A 20,372-nucleotide genomic window follows, 5' to 3' on the forward strand; every position below is an offset into this window, starting at 1 on the left:
GTAAATATCTGCCTGGAAAGTAATCTATGCAATATAAAAATAATTTTTTCTTGCATCGAATTTATTTACCAAATTTTTCCTGAAACTTTTCCAATTTTTCTAACTGTCGCAACAATTGTGGACGAGTACATATAGCTCGTTTAATTGTTTCGTCTAACAACTTTGTCTGGTAGAAAGGCGGTATCGGCGTATCTTCCAAGTGGAAAGTGTGCACACGTCCCACTGTATCGCCAACAAATACATTATCACCGGACGGAGAAAATTTGATATATGTTAAAACGATTTGCCCGGGAAAAATATATTCAGCACATGGCATGTGCGTTTTCCTACGGAGATCCCATATGGAGAGAACGTTGCCACTAGCAGATATTAGGATAGTAGAATTGACTGGACAAAATGCGATATCATAAACCGCTGCAGGACACATCATTGTCAGTATAACGCCGTCAATCCCCTCTATCCAAAGTCTAATCGCACTGTCAGCACCACAAGACGCTAAGAGTGTCTGCATGAAAGGAGAAAATTGTATGCTGTAAACAGGTCCAGCGTGAGCTCGGAACACGTCCATGTGTTGGTTTAAATAGTGCGTTGAACATTTATGTATACAACCTTCGTCAGTACCAACTAGATAGACGTGTTCTATTTTTGGATGCCACTTCATGCATAGTGCTGCTGGATATCTTGTGATTGGAACGTCTTCTTTAATACACTGCCTCGGCGCTTCCAGTCCTTTCATCTTACCTTCAACCGTTGATATACGCATTAATGGTGTACATATAAAATCGTGGGTCTTTGTGCTTGTGAATTTGTTAATCCTACCATCTTGACAAGTCGTTATAACATACTGGTTGTCCTTATCGATTGAACGCCAACTTGCCGTCCATATTGGCTCAAAGCAAGGATTAGTATCTCGTTTGCTCTTAGCAATTGTTTTGATGGAATAAGATGTGATGTCTAAAATTAAAACATCGCCATTCGAAAACCCACACGCCAGCCAGTTGGGGTTTTTTTCCGAAAAAGCTACTGAGGTTAAAGGATCTTGAAAGTTATATATTCTCTCAGGCTTACAGGGATTTTTTGTGCACCAAATACATAGTAATCCATTGTAATGTTCAGCATAAGTAAACTTTCCGTGTGCAACTGCTAAAATGTTATTATTTTTAGGATTGAATGAAATACTTGTAATTGGTCTTTTTTGAGACTCTTCGCATTCGAGCGTCCATAATGGTTTCATTGTGTAAACGTAAACTAAATCGGGGGAAAGTGGATCTAATCTGATAAGACCACGAAACTTTTTTTGTGCATCCGAATATTCTAATGTGGCAAGAACTCGTTCCGTTAAAAGAACTGCGTCCAAAAACTGTGGGGTATTTAATATTTGTTCCATCGATTTCTCATTCTTTTCGATTAATGAATCTAATTTAACTTTCTTTTTACGAAGTAGCGCAGGTGCAGCTGATTGATACATGACCATTTCATCAGGCTTCTCTTCTGCTCTCACTCGCGCGAGGCGGGCATAAGTATCGTGCATGTCCCACAAAGATGCGAATGCTATAGCATTTTTCTTCGGTGGTCGTGTGGCTAACGTGTGTCTAGATTGCGTAACGCATTCCTTTGTCTGTGTCTCTTCTGTTACCATTTTTCGGTTCTTGCCTTTTCCTACCGTTATATATTGGTAAAATTCATTTTCCTCTTCTACTGTATTACCCTCTGGAGTACCTTTATCATAAGAATAACTCGGCATATCGAAAAGAAAACATGTTTCGGTTTCTTTCAACACAATTAAGACTTCTGGGGGATACGACATGATAGGTTTAGTTTTAGGTAAATAGAAAGCCGATGGAGCTTTTTCTAAATCTTGTTGATCGGATGTAAACCCTTCTTCCGTGTTTGATGTGTGATCGATATGAATGTCGTCAAGGGAGATCGTAGTAGCGTAAACTTTCATACCCATATCGGCGGCAGATTTTGATTTCGTTTTAGCTTCTTTGAAAACTTCGCTACGAGCCCTCGGTTTGCTTTCAAAGGCAGCATGTGAGAATGTTTCCTCCATCGTAACATAATCAGCATCAACTATATTATCAGGAGTACAATCAATATCACATTCTACTATCCTGTACATTTCTCGTTTTTCCATAAAATTTACCGTTGCCTTACTGCCTTTAGATGTTGTATCAGAAACGCTTGCTTTGGAAGGTTCTGTGTTAGCACTGGCGCTTGTATTTGTTGAAGATTCTTGAGACATTTTAAAATATTATTTCACAATTAAACACTAACACAAAATATAATATTCACTTAAATGGGATAAAATCTTTAAAGGTTTTATGTTAAATAGTAGTATATAAAAAATAATATTAGCATTTGATTCAATTCACAATTGTCAACAGACATCAACGTATAAATATGTCAAGTCAGATTAAGTAAATATTTGAAAAAGTACGTTAACATTATTTGACAAGGTCATTTATATTCGATGGAAACAACAGCTTTTATAGTAAAAAAACTAAACTATTTATAAAATTTATGGGTTCTTTGTAAAATTCAATATTTTCTATTACCTTTATACATGCATTATCACAAGCTGGAGGACACCGGAGTGTATGCAATTTAGCTAATTGGTAAAAATGATTTCTGAAAATACATTTCCAAGATTTGATCCAATTTCCATACAAATAAATAAGGAAAATACTTACGTAGTTACCTTAAGTGGACTTTGACGATGGATGGATGGACACAGTAGTTTTATTATACGAGAGTAGGTTTCAAAAATCCGTGAAATGGAGCGGATGGCGTAAGTAATTGTCCTTGGTACTAAGGTAAATTGTTTCGAAATTTAAAAAAGGGGGAAGAGAAAATAAATGTAATGACAATAACAAATTATATATTTTTAAAAGTTTAGGAAGTTTATTACGCTAACTGTAACTGTATAATAATAACTCACGTTATTCCACACTAAGACAGGAAAATCACAGTAGACAAATAAAACAATATATTATGTTACAAAAGTCTTATTGCTAAAGAGCGATATCTTTCACATATTCATATAGATAAATTTTAGGGAAATTATATTGAATATTTATGTAATTTAATTTCCAACCAACCATTATCATATAGCTAAAATCTATTTTAGAGACGATTTCAGGAACATAAGTAAAAAAAAAAAACAAAATATATTATTTTTTTGAACAGATATAACCTTGTTACATTTTTACTATACGTAATACAAAACAGATTATTACCTTGCTTATTTTTTTATGCACGATCAGTGGTTCGATGATATAAAACGATTATTAGCTCATTAAAAGGCACATTATTTCTTAGCTTAAACATATAATCATTGGAAATTATACGTACATTATATGTTCTTAGTACTGGCCTATAATAAAACAAGATAACATAAGGTCTCCGAGACGCCATGACAGTGAGAAGTGTAGCATATCGCACACGATGTCGTTTCGCTTTATGAAGCATGATTCCGCTTTCAAGAGTTCAACGGTTCTTTACTTAGGAATAGAGTTGTCCTTAGCACCGCATCGATGTATTAGTGGAAATATATTTCTTGAATAATACAATTATACTTTATATACAGTATTTTATTGACGTTAAACTTATTTTTAATTTTATCGTATACTAATGTTTTTACAAATAAGCGTTGTTATAAACTTCACGAAGTTAATAACCTTTTTTAATGTCATAATAAAAACACACTTCTTATATATACTTTATTCGAGAATGCTTTAACAAGCACTTTTCAATTAAATGTAAAGGTTACATATTCGAAAAATATAGGTACCATTAAAATATTCCTATCGATACCTTGGGTAAAATTTATATCATTAAACTTAAGTTTTATTTTGTCTCATAAAAAATAAAGAAATACGGTTTAGGTAAAAACAGAACCAATCTTAATTATACTAATACCCTTGCCTTGTTCGGTTGTACTGACATTTTCTTAATGAGTAATTTGCGATGAGCAATTCGCCCTTTGTCCGAGTTTAAACACCCCGTGACGACGTGCGCGTGATACGGACCGTGACGTAGCCAAAGCTGCATTAGCAGAGCGCGCGCGTGCCGGCTCACACCGTCGTAGCGGGTGTGACAATGAAGAAGATACTTAGGAAGTTTCGAGATAGTAAGTTTATTTATTCATAGCACAGCACCTTATTAATATCAAACTATGCACGCCTTTTGTACAAAAACATGCAATTCGTGGCGAAAAATGCACTTATGTAGATTTTTTCTTAACAATAAACAAATGTCCTTCATTATTTCAAATGTTAATTGTCATTCCACGCCAAGCTGACGAAAAATTAAAACATTTTTATGATATTAAGAAACCATTTTATTTAGTCAATATAATACGTTTTTTATTTACTTATTTTTTTTTATTCATTATCATTATCATTGTTTTCAATTATTCTGGTTCACGAAATTAGTGATCTAATTCTTAGTTTAAGAATTTACGAAAAATTTAGTTTTAGAACTAATTAAGTCTATAAGGCATAAACAATCCCATTACGATTCTAAATTACTAAACATCAACATATTTATAGGACACATTTTAACGCACTAATAGCAGAATTCCTAGACTTGTACGCCTTTTATCGAATTTATTAATATTTGCGTCTTAAAATATCTAGTTAAGAAATAATCATGAAGTTGATGCCCTTACGCAAACATTGAGTACGAAAGAATTTCATATTAGTGGTAACCAGTTACCTTTACAATTTGTCCGAAGGTAAATATTCGTATTTTTATTTACATAAGAATTTACATTGAAGATTAATATTTGTAAGTAAACCTATATATATAAATACAAGTTGACTCAATACTTTATTTATTAAAATCGATCATTTATATCTAAATCTAAATAAATAAGAAATAAATATTTTATTACTGAATTCTTATACTTGCCAATAGCATAAAAAAAAGAAAAAAAACTTACATGACATTTGAATTGAAATAGGTATATCTATACATAAGTTTAGCTAAGCATACTACGGAAGTCATTGCAAAGATGCCTTTTTTTCTTTAAAGGGAATCAACAAAGTCGCAACAAAGATCTCCGAATTTTAAGCCTCTAAATACTCTTAAAGATTAAGCTATGCGATATTGTAACTGTTCTTTTATATTTTATTTCATCTTTTTATTTATTAATCGTTTTTTATTATTTTTAAATAATGACAAATAAAAATTCATACTTATTACATTATTATAGTAACAATTAAACATTTTGTACCGAAAGTAGCTGCTGAGTTTCTTGTAGTGTACACTTGTATTTACACATTTCGAAACGATGGTTCAGACCTCGGAAATGTTAAGAAGATACATTTAAAGTACCTTGAAAATGTTATAGTCAGTGATTTCATTTCGAAAGATTAAAAAAAAAATGCTAAGCATATAGTTATGGTTTAATAATTATAAATGTTTATTGTACATTTAGAATGTATGTAATTTGTACAGTACATCTCTTTCTATTTTATGTTTACAAAGTAATCTATTACAAATAACTATAATGTACTAAAAGCTTACAAACAATTTTTTGCACAATCTGGTCCGCGCGTGTTGGTCCAATTTATTTTGCGTAACTCTTCTTGTACACGAATATTATACAACATCATATGTTCCAAAGTTTATATCGGTCTAATGGCTAGCTCATAATAAACGTTCGTTGAGTGTCCCGCGTTTGATGTTATCTTAGAGAGGAGTTAATTTCTGCGCTTGCGCCGCACCGCCTACGTAACGTCGACGTATGCCCATGCGTAGCACGATGTATCGTAATTACCATCTCTTTACAGAATGGGTGAAAATAATAAGCAATGTGTAACGAATATGTTATAATTAAAATTTTAAAAGCTTATTTAATAATTAAGCTGAACTATTTTTGTTCAAAGATTTTTTTTAGTTTTTGTCATAAATAATTTATTCAAAAAATAATCATGCATGTCATAAAATTCCTAAGCTATTTTGAATAATATTTAGTTCTAATTATTTATTTCTAGTTAAATATATATACTCAATAGTTTTTTTATTTTTGTTTACAACACAATAAATACGAAATACAGGCTACTGATTCTTTTACGCATGATACGTATTTAAGTGGTATAAAGTATTCACGATGAAATAAAGTAGGTGAAAACGTGATCGGGACGGCTCTGTAATTTTGGAATTCCTTCAACGCGCGGGAACGCGACATGCGCGGGCGCAGGACGACTGGACACGAAGCGAGAGGTCGCGGGGTCGCCTGCGCAGACTCGTCCCGCCTCCCTAATTGCCGCGCCCCACGCAAATAATTTTTAGAGGTCCGTCAGTTAACATTGAGACGAATAATTGTAAATTAAGAATGTTGTGATTTAATTACATTTTATAATTAATATGGCACTTTGATTTAGATTTGGATTCAATGGCTCTTCACGAGGTGTCTGAATCGTACCAATTATTTCTAAATCGACTTCCTAGGTAGAATTGGTGTTAAAGAAATTGCGGGTGTCGTATTGTAATTTACCTGATTGTAATTTAGTAAATAACACTATTAATAACTAATCAATATGAAAGAAAAAAGCATTAAGTAGTAAATTATTCTATATACGCCTATATTAGTAACACAAACGAACGGAAATTTTAATCCAACAATATATCATTACCATTAAATACAAATAATTTTAAATAGTGTGCAGAGAAAGTATTATACAGAATTCTTTCCTTCAATCATAACTCACACATAACTGGTTTGTTATCCACACTATCCAGCGCGATCACGCGTCTCCTTGACCTTACATTATTTCGTGTAATTTTTTTTCTTAATTTTAAAAGGAATTCCGCGATGATTCCGCTTTCTCGATAAGATCGCTACGTCGAATTGCTAATGATACCCTCGTACACGTAAAAACGTAATAATTACGATAACAAGGTGAATTCTATAAGAATAATACATTTTAAAGTAGATTATTTTTCTACTCTTTTTATGGCAACGACGACCAACCATAACCAAGCATATTCTTTAATCAAAGTTCATAGATCATATAAAAATATATTTTGGGTTTGAAATAATTTAACAGTTTAATTACAAACATAAATTTTAATGCTTTAATATTATCTTAAATGTATGTTATTGTTAGTTGAGCTAAATATGGTAGGTAAACTTTAATTGTATAAAGAAGTTAATTAATGCCTTAATGGTTATAGTAATAGGCATAGTTATAAGTAATATTAAAAATACCTTTATATTTTTTTTATAAATTAACATAAAAATTCGTTTTCTGGAAAATATGGAATTTAAAAAATGTATGCTCAGATCCTTTTGTTCGCGAGGTGAATCGCATTCTTTTCAAATTGCATTCCTTCGAAGACACGGTAATAACCTATGCAAGATTATGCAATCTACAATTCTGCGATGACCGCGTTCAGCGGGTTTGTAACGAATCGACGTGACGTATCACTCCTTTGTTTTTTTTGTTTTTGTTTTGTTAAAAGTAGTTGGTTAAACATATTGAATATTGAATTGAATATTTTCTTCTATAGTCTCAATGGTAATCATTTTAAAGGGCTGCAAGTTTACAGTGCTAAGTAATAAATACTAAGACTAGCCTAAAAAGTTAAACTTAGAATAGGTATCTAAAGACTATTACTTTACATGAACTATATTTTCTTCAATCTTAGACGGCTCCCAATTGATGCCTAGGCGCAAAAGGTACTGGCCTAGGGGGGCCCCTAGGCCAGTACCTCCAGCCAAAAATAGTTTGTTTTACTCGAACTGGAGGCCTTAAATGTCAAAGTGCCTTGGGGCCTTGGATTTCTAAGTTCGGGCCTGTTGTTAGATAGTAACGATTTTTTTTTGTTTCGAAACCTATTTTATTTAAAAAGTGTATCTAGTTATTTTGTATCTGTGCGTATTCACAACAGTTGTCACTGTCCGGTCCGTGGAAAATCTCATGATTACTTATTCGTCACAGTTTCAGAGTATTTGCGAGTTTCGACATCACGTATGTTCCACTAACCTTAACTTCGCTTTCTATCGTTATGAAGTTTTTGAAAACGGCTTAGCAAGTGCCGATCAAACTGACAGCTATTACTAATAGCTACTAAATAATGACACATAAATACATAAGTATTATGTATATAATTTTAATGTGTATAATTATAGAAACTATATAATGCTCAAAGGAGTTTTATAAAAGTGTTCTTACTCGGTAATGAAATCCGTTGATTATGAAAAACAAACACAGCCTTTATTATTGCACTAACGAGTGTGGCTAATATGAATAAAATTATAGGAAGCCATGTTAAACGTTAAAAAAAACACGTCACGCGTAAGTCAGTATGAGAGCATATTTAAGAAGTCAATTTTAACTTAGGTACCTAACTTTTTCCAAATGTATTTAAAACATTATATTATATATATGTTAAAAAGCTTAAAGCTACTAAAACCCCTTGAGTTTGGGCTAATTTTATTTGTCCCATACTGATAACATAGTATGAGTATTCTTTGCTCCGTAAAAAGGCCGTCAATCTGGAACGATCGTTTTATTCCCATCATTAAAACATCGATATTTATATAATATCCTTATACGACATAATCGCTTTTTGCGTTCCTGTTGGATTGGCGTATACATTGCCCCCACAAAAGCGCTAGAGGTAATTAAACATGTGTATGTACAGTGTTATCGGCTAATAGAAGTTACAAGTTTACGTTTGTCATTGTGCTTTTTTTTTATAGAATATGAAGGCGGACGAGCATATTGGCCTTGTAAGAAATGTTAACCATCGCTTACATCACCAATGCGCCACCAACATTGGGAACTAAGATGTTATGTCCCTTGTGCCTGTAATTACACTGGCTCACTCACCCTTCAAACCGGAACACAACAATACCAAGTATTGCTGTTTTGCGGTAGAATATCTGATGAGTGGGTGGTACCTACCCAGACGAGCTTGCACAAAGCTCTACCACCAGTAAAACCTATACTTAAAATTTACTACATAATTATTATTGAGAGCATATGCAATAAATTGCACGAATAGCCATCTTTTGCAAGACAGAACAATCTTGTTAATATCGAATGAATGCCCAGAGTAAAATACCATAGAACAATATTCTGTACTAATAACTAAAATATACGAGACGTATCTTCATAGTCAACCATGAGAACAAAGAGGCCATGTCCCTTCTGCCTGAAATTACACTGGCTCATTCGACATTTAATACGAAGTGTTAAGTGAACTGTTTGGCGGTAGAATAAATAAAAAGTTGTAACACATGCAGACTTGAACAAAGTGTACACTAATTAGAGTAAATTAAATTTTGTTCAATTAATATTGGGTTGTGGGTTATTACAACTTCGTTAAATTTTACATAAAACCAAGATGTGATTAGAGGAATAAAAAATCGTTTATTACGAAAGTGTTCCTTTCTAAATTTTTACAATTTACTTTCACTGAGCAAAACATCTCAATGTTTAGTTGCAGCCTAGTATTATTTTCGTGCTGTCAGCGCACGCGCAGGCCGAGCGCGTTCTCACGGTGCAATTATTGGCTGCCTACACTTACCCCTAATTTCATCCTGTAGTCAGCCTACCTGGTACAACGCGCTTGCGCACTATTACGTAATTGTTCGTTAATGTTCCGATAATGGTACCAGTTTATTATTGCCCTCTTTGCATGAACTGTATTCTGGTGCAATTACTGCTATTAATAAACTGTGATAAAATTGCTCTATTTCATTCGAACATAACGTTTATATTATTTATAAGTGTAATACCTTTTATAATCTGTCATCATCTCAATAACAAATAATGATAAACAAAAATTAAAACTGCATGACGGTGTTAAGTATGTACTAACCTATTAACAGGACAAAATAAATTAATTTTGGCATAATTATCATAGTTATATTAAAGAAATTAATAATAGTTTTAAACTTTTTTTTTTTATCTAGTCAAATATTCATTCGCGGCAAATATCTACTCACTTTTATCTAACGAGTGTGAATTTACGGAGATGGTTTTTAAAATATCTCTAAAAAACTGGTCTCCACTTCTAGTAACCTTACTAACAGCTTACTTAGTTACGTTCAAAGAATCCTAGCAGTCCAGAGGGTATATATAGTATACATTTTGTAACAAGAAATTAATATTCAACAAATCTATAGATAATAATACACACAGATAAACCACTAATCTGATTTTGATAAAATTTGATATGAAGCTTGAACCCCAAAGAAGGACACATATACTTTTTATACCGAACACCTGCCCCCTAACACGCGGGTGAAGCCGCGGGCAAAAACTGGTTGCTCAAATGTGATGTATATTTTTAAAAAATATTTCTCGTATCGTCTCACTAGGCATTTATCTAAGGTAGATTTTAAAATTTATCGACAATGAACTTTAACCGTGTCATAAATATATAAGTAAAATTAATGATTATAATTATACTATTAGAATACCATAGAGAATTTGTTTATCGAAGCGGAAAATCTTTAAAAAAAATCGCATAATTATAACGTTCTCATCTAATTTGTGAAGGCGTTGCTAACAAATAGTCGATGGGTTTAACTTTTTAATTTTTTGATAATGATCTTACTATGAAACGTGGGCTGGTTGGTGGGCATTATGGCACAGATAATATAAATTATTGTCGAAGCTTTTTAAATTTCGTTTAAGGTTTTTAACTATTTTAGTTTTTACTGTGTTCCTTATTTTTACCAACAAAAGTATATTTGGTGTACCATTATTTTTTAATGATTTGTGAGTAATAATAGCTTTTATTTAGTTTATATTTATAGGTATTTTTTGTATTCGGAGTTTTTTTTAACCTATTTATTAGGAGTCTTATTTAAAGAAAACATACATTTTATTGTGTTGGCTGTGAAACATAAAACTGCCTCAGCCTAACTTCAGATAAGGCTGAACAATAGAATTCCCATCACAATCATCTTAATGTAGTGAAACATTAGATAAGAATCGCAGAGCCAAATACATATAATATATATTATACAAATATACGAATAGGTATATGTACCTAAACCTCCTTCCGTAGCGATTCCCACTGAACAACATAGAGATATACTCTTCTGCATTCTTGATTGTCAAAAAAGAAAATTCGAATCGACAATCATTGCTCGAAGATGAACTGTCAAATTGCTCACAACTGATATTTTTTGTCTCTATCTAGCTAAATTAAAATGTTTAGTTTTATCCATAGACTGCCTAATAATAAATTTTATAGCTTATTAGCAAATGATACCCACAAGCTTGCTGATGTCAAAATCTAATTTGTTCATCGTTTATATACTACTTAATTGCATTAAAAAAAATATTCAAAATCGAGGAGATTTGTTCGAATATCAAAAATATTTGAAACTTACTGACTATGCTTATTATTATTTATGTTTATTTTATTAACTTATGTTTATTAAAATAGTATTTAACGAATGTTTTTTTTTAAATTGAATTAAATAAAAATAATCAGTACACAATGCAATTTATAACAGTTCCAGTTTAGTTAAAGTAATGAATATTTAAAACCTAAAACATAATTACCCGTACGTAATTACTATAATTAACTTTCTCTTTTGAATTTAAGAATTTCAGAATACAACACTATTTAAAATGAACATAATTTACAAAATTGTTAAAGTAATAGTTTTGAATCAACAAGACGACATATGCTTTCAGTTGTACAGATGTCTCCGATTTCAGCGTATGTTTTACAGCTTTAAAGTTTTATAGTTGACAAGGCGTGAAAATAACACAATGCACAGGCGCACGAGCGTGTCACTATGTCAGGAATCTGTTCGGGCCGCAGGGAATGTTAAGCATTCACGATTACCGAAAACGTGCGCGTGCATCGGCGTGACAGCCTTGCACAAGCCATGTCAAGTCACGTCGACGATGTCGCTATGAAGTTGTGTCAAATAACACAAATAACAAATAGAAGAAGTCCAATAAGGCAAATATTTGCTTTGCCAAAACTTAATTAGCTGACTAGCATCGGTACGCTCTTGTCTTCATTCTTTCGTTATTATGCAAATTAATTGATTGATAGATGACGTGCTTGTATTATTTGTAAATACACCAAATTTTAATCAACATGGCGGTCTCGATGGCCAAACACGCGAACTCCAACGCGAGCAGCCTTTAGGGACAGAATTTTTAGAGGAATATACCCATAATTATGTTACATCAGCGAATAAGTATGTAGTGAGTACCCGTCTAAATATGCCGTCGCTAGATTCGTATCCGTAAAAGACAAGGTCACAGAGCTTATTATTGATTAAATAAATGCCAGCGATAGTCATCTTTCAGAATGATGCTGATTTTTCTACACTTTGATGAAGAAATTAGTCTTAGGTTACGCTTACGCTTAGGGTATGCTTACATGTAATTACAAGCACAAGGGACATAACATCTTAGTTCCCAAGGTTGGTGGCGCATTGGTGATGTAAGCGATGGTTAATATTTCTTACAATGCCAATGTCTATGGGCGTCGGTGGCCCATATGCTCGTCCGCCTTCCTATTCTATAAAAAAAAAATATTCGTCTATTCTATCCAGTGGGCTATCGCGTGTCTTTGCACAAAATCATAAGCTGTAATCAAAATTCATATAAACACAAACCACTCGGTAACTTAGTAGCTACGAAAACAATTTGGCGTTTTTTATGCCAACGTTGGTTAAAACCGACGAACTGTGCAGAATTATCACCAAAATGTTCAAGACGTTGCGGGTAACCGACCGTTTCACTTTCCAATTTCAAGGAACGTTACTGATATTATTGTGGTCAATCTTTGCGTCGGTAATTTTTTACCGCTATAAATATTATGAAACGTTTTTATGTAAAAAAAATTACGTATAGGAAAGTATGGCAACGACCTTATTTTACGTTCATGTACAATAAAACTATAAAAATTTAACGAATAAGTTTGAATCTTTGTCTTTGAAACGTACCTGATCCACAAATAATAAAATACTCGTAGTACTTTAGTTTAGGTTTATATTGAGAAGAAACAAAATCCCGTAAGCACTAATCACTGAAAAGCTAAAACAAAGGTAATATTCAAACAGAGGTGTGGAATGCCTCGAGGGTCTAATTTGAAGATGTGAAGTACTAAAATACCTTAACGAACGAACAACTAACATTCACTGTACACAAAGCAACTGTGCACGTACACCAGAAATTGCTTTTTTTTAAATATTGAAAAATATAGCCATGTAAATATAAGTTTATGTCGAAAATGATTTCATTTAATATATAATGAATAATTTTCTTTTATTATGATTAATATCAACGAGAGCGAAACATTTTTCTTCTAATTTTTATTTTTTTTAACCATTTACTATAGTTACTTACTTTTAAAAATCCTGTAGCTAGCTGAAAATATTACTAGAACGTAAAGGAAGCATGTTTCTCAGAAGGTTTTAATATAAATATAATCTTATTGTGTAAATAGCCCAGCTGCGCAGTTTTGCCCGCATTAAACGTAAAATATTGACGTGACAATCGTGAATTTTATGGTCTGGTAAAATATATTTTAAAAAAATGCAATCACGATACTACTACAATATTAGTTAAATTTGAAGGTTCGATGTTGACACGTCTTGTTCAATTTATTAAAAAAAAATTAACGTGAATGTTTCTTGCTATATTATGTATAAAAAACATAATTTTTTATTGTTGTTGTTTCAAAGAAATTCCTACTGTAACATTTATGTTGTCATTGAATAAATCTAGCTTGTCCCTAAATGACATTAAGTAAACAATTTTTGCCCTACCAATAAAAAAGTCATTAAACAAAATGTTGAAGTATTAATATATATTTTTATTTCACACTTTCTAAGCTATTACCTAAGCTTATGGTTATACTTATAACAGTTTCTTCGATATTCTCATGCGAGAAAGCTTTGATCAGCCAAATGAACACTAATAATAAATGTAGATAAATAACAACGGCGATATGGTCGTTCATCTAAATTAAGAGTACCATCATAATGAATGTTCGTGACCGACGGCTTTACGGGGAGCGTATCCTGAGGCATTCGGTGTTCGCATGCGGCTGCGCAGCCGTGAGAATGCGCCGAGATTTTTAAGGCTTGATGTATGAAACCACGCGGGTAGGGATAGGTTTCGTGCGCTATGAAATCTGTATTTTTAATTTGTAACTAAATACTTTTTAAACACATGAACTTTGAATTTGTCATTCTTAGAGATTACTTAAAACATTTCTAACTACACTGATAACATATAAACATAATAGATAGTAACGAAAATATTATTTAAAGTATTTTTTAATGTTAATTAATAACATGACAGATCATTACAAACAAACATGCAGTATCTGCAATTATTGTATAATTTATTTTATTAGCTGACTGTTATTATCTACATGGAATCGATTACTTATTTTTAATATATTTTTTTTTATTTAAAACTGAAAAAAAAATTCAAACAAACAAACACACCTAGCAAAAAATTATTCGCTACGGTAATGGTTTGTATTAATATAATTTGAGCGGCTTTTACTTTTATAAGCCTCTACGTGCCGTAGCTTACGCGTGGGGTGACCAATTCACCACTATCTGTTAGTCAGACTCGAGAATCGACGGTGGACGGTCACCGTTCGTTGCACCCTCTGGGATCGTTATATCGTTAAATCTACGTAAAGTGAAAACTAATGTGATATCGATACATAATTTATTGCAATAATGTTAGTAATTTAATAGTAATAGTTTTGTTTTGCAACGATTTAATTGATATATTTAAATGGTTTATAGTAATTATAATGATTTTACAATTGTGTTTTTAAATGCGATCTGATATAGAATATAAAAAGTGTTCAATATTGTGCCTAAATAATAAATAAATTTGTTTTAGCATAAGATTTAGTTCCGGAGAATACAAGTGTTGTGTTTATTTTTTACAGAAGTTACGTTCAAAGACTTGCCGCCACCGTATCGGGAAAATGAGGATGAAATTATTAATCCCGAGAATAACGAACAACAAAGTGTGGTAAGAATTATATACATATAAAAACGTAAATATTGAACCGGTATAAGTTGGCCTTAGATTGTACACAAAGATAATTTATTATGGTACTTTCTTGATCTTTGATAGGTAATCTTTAATTTGATAGATACATATATTTTTAGTTTTTCTATCTTAAGAAGGGTGGGTAAAGAATCCCTAAACTTGTGTTGTGATGTGCTCTTGAACAATGTATTGGGCTCTTGACATAAAAACTAAACTTGAAATGAAACATGTAACATTTAATAATTTGTGTAAGATATAAATAAATACATAAAATATATATGTATAGAATACTATTTCTCATTAGGAGTTCCACTGTGCATCTCGTGGGCACATAATCTGATCAGTTGTATCGTACCGTAACGTCGTATTGTAACGTAAGTTATTATATTGTCACACTTAAGAAAAAATTTCAAATCGATACGATTTTTGGAAGTACGTTAAAATCATCTTACTATACTTGTGAATTACATAAAAGTGAAACTAATATAGAGCGTGTTATATTATTATAGAATTTTATGCCTTATGTGTAAACCCAGGACTTTGAGATCTATAAGCTTTAGGTACATAATGTTATCGAATATTTCAATTTCAACATATAATTTCCAAGTTAGTCTCTGTGCGTAAACAAAACATACCAACAAACAATTAATACATAAGATTTTTTTCTTTTTGGACTATGAGTCGTGTTATCAATGTGACTAAAAAATTTTGCCATTCCCGTTACATATTCCTCATAAAGAAATATAATTTGTATAAAATAGGACCAACGTTACGAAAGTAAAACAAAGCCCCATCATTCCAGGACGAACCAACATGCGAAATAATAGATTTGCTGGCAAATTGCAAAATAACGAACGAAGCTGACGACGACTATTCAGAAGTTGAATACGCCGAAATACAGGAAATGGGAACTTGGCATTCCACACCGCTAGCACATAGGCATAAACCTAAAATATCCTTGACATGGGTGCTCAAGGATAATATTAAAAAAGTTGAAAAGAAAAGTGATGACAAAAAGACTTTCAATTACGCAGAAAGACCGATATCAAAATATGTTGATAAAAAGTGTGTTCAAGAGAGAGTGGTAGGACGTAACGAATATTATCACAATATGAGGTTTAAAAGCGCTTGCGATGAATTCAACGGAGAAGCCTCGTATTCAGATACTAGTGTAGGATCAGACGAGTATGTAAGAAGAAAACACAGACACAGACATAGGAGAAGAAAGAAGAGCAGCAAGTTTGGTTATGATATTCGAGATCTCGACACTTTTTTGAGTGAGGTATTTATTCATACATTTTTTTTAGTACTTGCAACAATAATATCTCTTTGATCTTGTAGGTGGATTGGCTTATCCCGGTTTGCACAAAACTCTACTAACACTACTCTACTACTGGTGGTAGGGCTTTGTGCAAGCTCGTCTGGGTAGGTACCACCCACTCATCACATATTCTACCGCAAAACAGCAATACTTGATATTGTTGGAACACAACAAATTATAGGCACAAGGCCAGTGTAATTACAGGCACAAGGGACATAAAATCTTAGTTCCCAAGGTTGGTGGCGCATTGGCTATAAGCGATGGTTGACATTTCTTACAATGCCAATGTCTAAGGGCGTTTGGTGACCACTTACCATCAGGTGGCCCATATGCTCGTCCGCCTTCTTATTCTATAAAAAAAACACGATTTTTTTTTAATTTTTATTACACTACACTGTTTTACAAACTAATCTTATTTGTATAAAACTAATGCTTGTTTCTGTTTGTATTTTATGCGTTCATTTGTTAGTTTTTTTAGACAACACTACTATATCATACAATAATATATAAGGTTTAGAGCGTATTCCACCACGCTGCTTCAATGGGGGTTGGTAAATCTGGCAGAATTTCACATCTAACTTCCTTCTTGTAGGTATCTTCCTTTCCGCCGAGCATGAGATAAATCATATGATTATAAATTACAAGTAGTACACAAAACAATAATAATTAAAATCGAATCAAGTAAGCCAATATTTCATATTTAAAAAAGCCGAATTAATCTGTGGACAGTATCTTAGAAATGTCTTTTCTTATTAGAATAGTTCGGTCTAGTTCATAAATATGTATTTCAAATCTAACTTGTAAACAAGGCATAATCTATCATTTTATACATTTAGGTTGTTTATAATAACGTCATTATCTTCGCGCCATTTTATACCAAGTTTAACATTAACAAGTCGATTCTAATAAACAAAATACGATTAGTTGTAATATTATAATCATGTTGACTGCCTCGTTGGTCTATTGGTTACATGTAAGGCGCAGACCCTAGGTTCAAATCCCAGGTCGGGTCAATAAAAAGTTATGCACGTAAAGCCGTTGGTCCTGCGCCTGAACTCTTTCTGGTCGTGTCGGATTGCCGTACCATCGGATTATGAGAGTTAGAGAATAGAGAGTGCACCTGTGTTTGCACACACACTTGTGCACTATAATATCTGCTGCGCAGTTGGTTAATCTCTCTTGAGATTGGCCGCAGTGGCCGAAATCGTTCTGGAGGAGTTGGAGGACCTTACTTCCTATGCTATAGATATGTAACTTAACCCTTTTAAATCTTCAACCCAATATATAAACGGTAAGCCGCAAAATTGGCGCGAAATTGTATAAGGTATTTTAAATTGCGCGTCATTTACAAAAAATTTAAAGGTATTATACTTCGAGGCTCAGATTTTGAAGTTTAATGATTATCCCTTTGCAATTTTATATAGTGTCAAATGATAACCGAACCTATTGCAAACACCATATCGATCATTTTCCTTTATCTCACTGCAATTTAAGTTCCGAATGGCAGGAGTCATTCATCAATGCATTTTATTTAAACAAAGATATATTGTAAGGTTAAACGATTATATGATTGCACGATCACGTTTTGTAAATGCAATATGATATTACGTTGGAAACGGAAAAATTACTTAACTTAAGATACATTTTTATATGACCTTTACTGGCACCATTGACAGGTTGACAGAATGAATAATTTGTGATTTGAGAAATAGTCAAATAGTTCATAGTAGGTATTTGTAATGACAATTGAAAATAGCTTATAGTTTTATGTATATAGTAAATTGGAAAATATTTAATACAAGACATTACCGGATAACATTTATAAGCATATTTTTGCTTATAAATAACATTATTTATAAAGAAAAATATTTTTTGTTTTTACTTGATTGTTTATTCCATTTGTGTTTGTCTATGTTTCGAGAAACTTCTATCGATTTCGATATTAAACTTTTGTTTACTTAACCGTTGAATTTTGAAAATGGTTTTCGTATAAAGGCCATTATTAGTTAAAACCTAATCAATGAACAAGCCCTAAACATTACATTTTTATCAAACGTAATCAAATAGAAAGGATATTAAGAGAAATTATAATTGTAATACCTATTATTAGATAATTTACTAAGTTATGTAAAATTACTTTAAATTCCGAATGAAGATATAAATCGAGGCTCACTAATACTTTTCCAATAAATTATGTTATATACAGCTTATTTACAGTAAATAAATAATCCAGAACAACGACATTCATGACGGCAATTTATTTTACGGAGTCTATTGTTTTAGTGTCATCATACAACCTCGGGGCTCGAGCGGCCGCTCCTCTTGTTCTAAATGGACACGTTTAAAATATATTAGTAATATTATGAAACGTCAATAGGGCAATGGTTTACGGGCCGCCTACCTAAGTAACAGTCGCGGATTCGATCCTGATCCCTTAGGCTATTGTCGTCCTAGCTGCTAACACAAGCCGTACGCTTAATTGGAGGGGTAAATAAGAATATTAATAATTCTTCAAAAACGGGAATTGCATATAATTTAATTAAATAAAATAATATTTTTTCAATAACTTACCGAGACAAGAAGTTTCGCATAATATAAAAATTAACTATTTTAATTTTTTATGGATGTTGATTTACAGTAGAGAATTAATCGTGATATATTTCTCTATTTCCAGGCCTCTATTGATCGTCCAGGCAACATTCCCGTAGTCATAGCTTTCCCAACTACGCTTTATCAGACTCAAAAAGGTCTTCAGCGCGAGCTTATTCTGCCCTTAGGAACGGTCGTTAACGCTGTTTTCAAGAACCAACAGTGGGTCTATGCACAGACGCCACATGGGGACGAAGGCTATGTGATGTACAGCTCTTGCCTTCCTTTGGGAATATTACCAAATAGGTAACAATTTAGCTTACCTAAATACAAACTTAATGTTCTGAATTTACGCTCATTAAAGAATTTGAAAAATTTGATTTGTATAATTTTAATTTTTCAAAATGTTGAATATGACTATAGACTACGTGGTATGTCTGGTCTTTTGCTACTCTTTTGGATATTTATATGCAAATATAATTTTCATAAACATATAAATAGTTCCATTGTATTTAATCTAGGTCGTCGCTTCAAAAGAAAATGCCATGTTGGGAAAGCAGTACCGACATATACCCGCGACCTTGTGGCAATCTCACAGATAATGAAAAAGAGCAACTCCGCAGCCGTACACGTTCGGAAAGCAGATATCGTCCTCGAAGACACAAAATGTCTTGTGCCGAAAAAGATTTCGACAGTTTATATCTCAAAACTAAATCTGTATCTTCGAATATTTATAAGATTCAAGACAAAGAGAATTTTGACGGTAAAGAAAAGTGTGAAAGACAGACTTTATTGGTCGCGAACAGTGATTATAAAGGTGAAACTTTAAATAGGACTGTATCTGTTAAAAAAGGGGAGGTAGTTGTTTTAATGCAAAGTGGAGGTGAGACTGATGTTGACTTAGAATGGTTTTATGTGAGAAAGAAGGATGGTAATCAGGGGTTTATACCGGCTGCTGTCGCTGGCCATGGTTATATTTAAGCAATTTGTGTCTTACCAATGATGTCGTGTCTCTAGATGTTAAAGTTAGACATGCTCTAGACATGTAAATTCTATCTCAATAATATAATGTTAACTACAATACGAATTAAATAATATTAAGGTTTTTTTAGACAGAAATTTTTTAAAACCTTCAGTAACATAAGATTAATCTATATCAAGTTAAAGTTCTTTCTAATTACACTATTGAAAACAGAATTTCAAATTTCATTTTATTTTGAATAAGCAAAATTATGAATTTAATTACAAAGTATCACTTTTTTATATAGTCTATTTTACTAAGTTTGTGAATTTATTAATTATCCTCTTAGTTATTGTATTAAATTCACAAAAAAAAAACATCCATTACATATTGTTGCATTTACTAAATGTGTAAGCTCTGTATGGTTATTTTTGTTGAAATAAACTAAATTTGTTAATGTTGATTATTTTTTACT

At 32.3% G+C, this 20,372-nt stretch overlaps 2 protein-coding genes across 3 annotated transcripts; one reads left to right on the plus strand and one right to left on the minus strand.

Annotated features, from left to right (window-relative positions):
- Positions 1 to 61: 61 nt before the first annotated feature.
- Positions 62 to 2,245, minus strand: LOC126770382 (dynein axonemal intermediate chain 4). Its single transcript, XM_050489780.1, has one exon. The coding sequence runs from the start codon at positions 2,243 to 2,245 to the stop codon at positions 62 to 64; it is 2,184 nt and encodes a 727-aa protein (XP_050345737.1).
- Positions 2,246 to 3,941: 1,696 nt separating this feature from the next.
- Positions 3,942 to 19,999, plus strand: LOC126770198 (uncharacterized). Of its 2 annotated transcripts, none has more exons than XM_050489458.1 (5): positions 3,942 to 4,132; positions 14,920 to 15,005; positions 15,829 to 16,308; positions 19,022 to 19,242; positions 19,458 to 19,999. In XM_050489458.1, exons 1-5 carry the CDS (start codon positions 4,102 to 4,104, stop codon positions 19,915 to 19,917), a joined length of 1,278 nt encoding a protein of 425 aa, XP_050345415.1. In that variant the 5' UTR covers positions 3,942 to 4,101; the 3' UTR covers positions 19,918 to 19,999. The 2 variants fall into 2 exon arrangements, with proteins under 2 accessions (XP_050345415.1, XP_050345416.1); XM_050489459.1 differs by lacking the exon at positions 3,942 to 4,132 and adding an exon at positions 14,590 to 14,703.
- The last annotated feature ends 373 nt before the right edge of the window (positions 20,000 to 20,372 follow it).

The sequence above is a fragment of the Nymphalis io genome, chromosome 8 (genome assembly GCF_905147045.1).
Source record: "Nymphalis io chromosome 8, ilAglIoxx1.1, whole genome shotgun sequence".
Classification (NCBI taxonomy): Eukaryota; Metazoa; Arthropoda; class Insecta; order Lepidoptera; family Nymphalidae; genus Nymphalis; species Nymphalis io.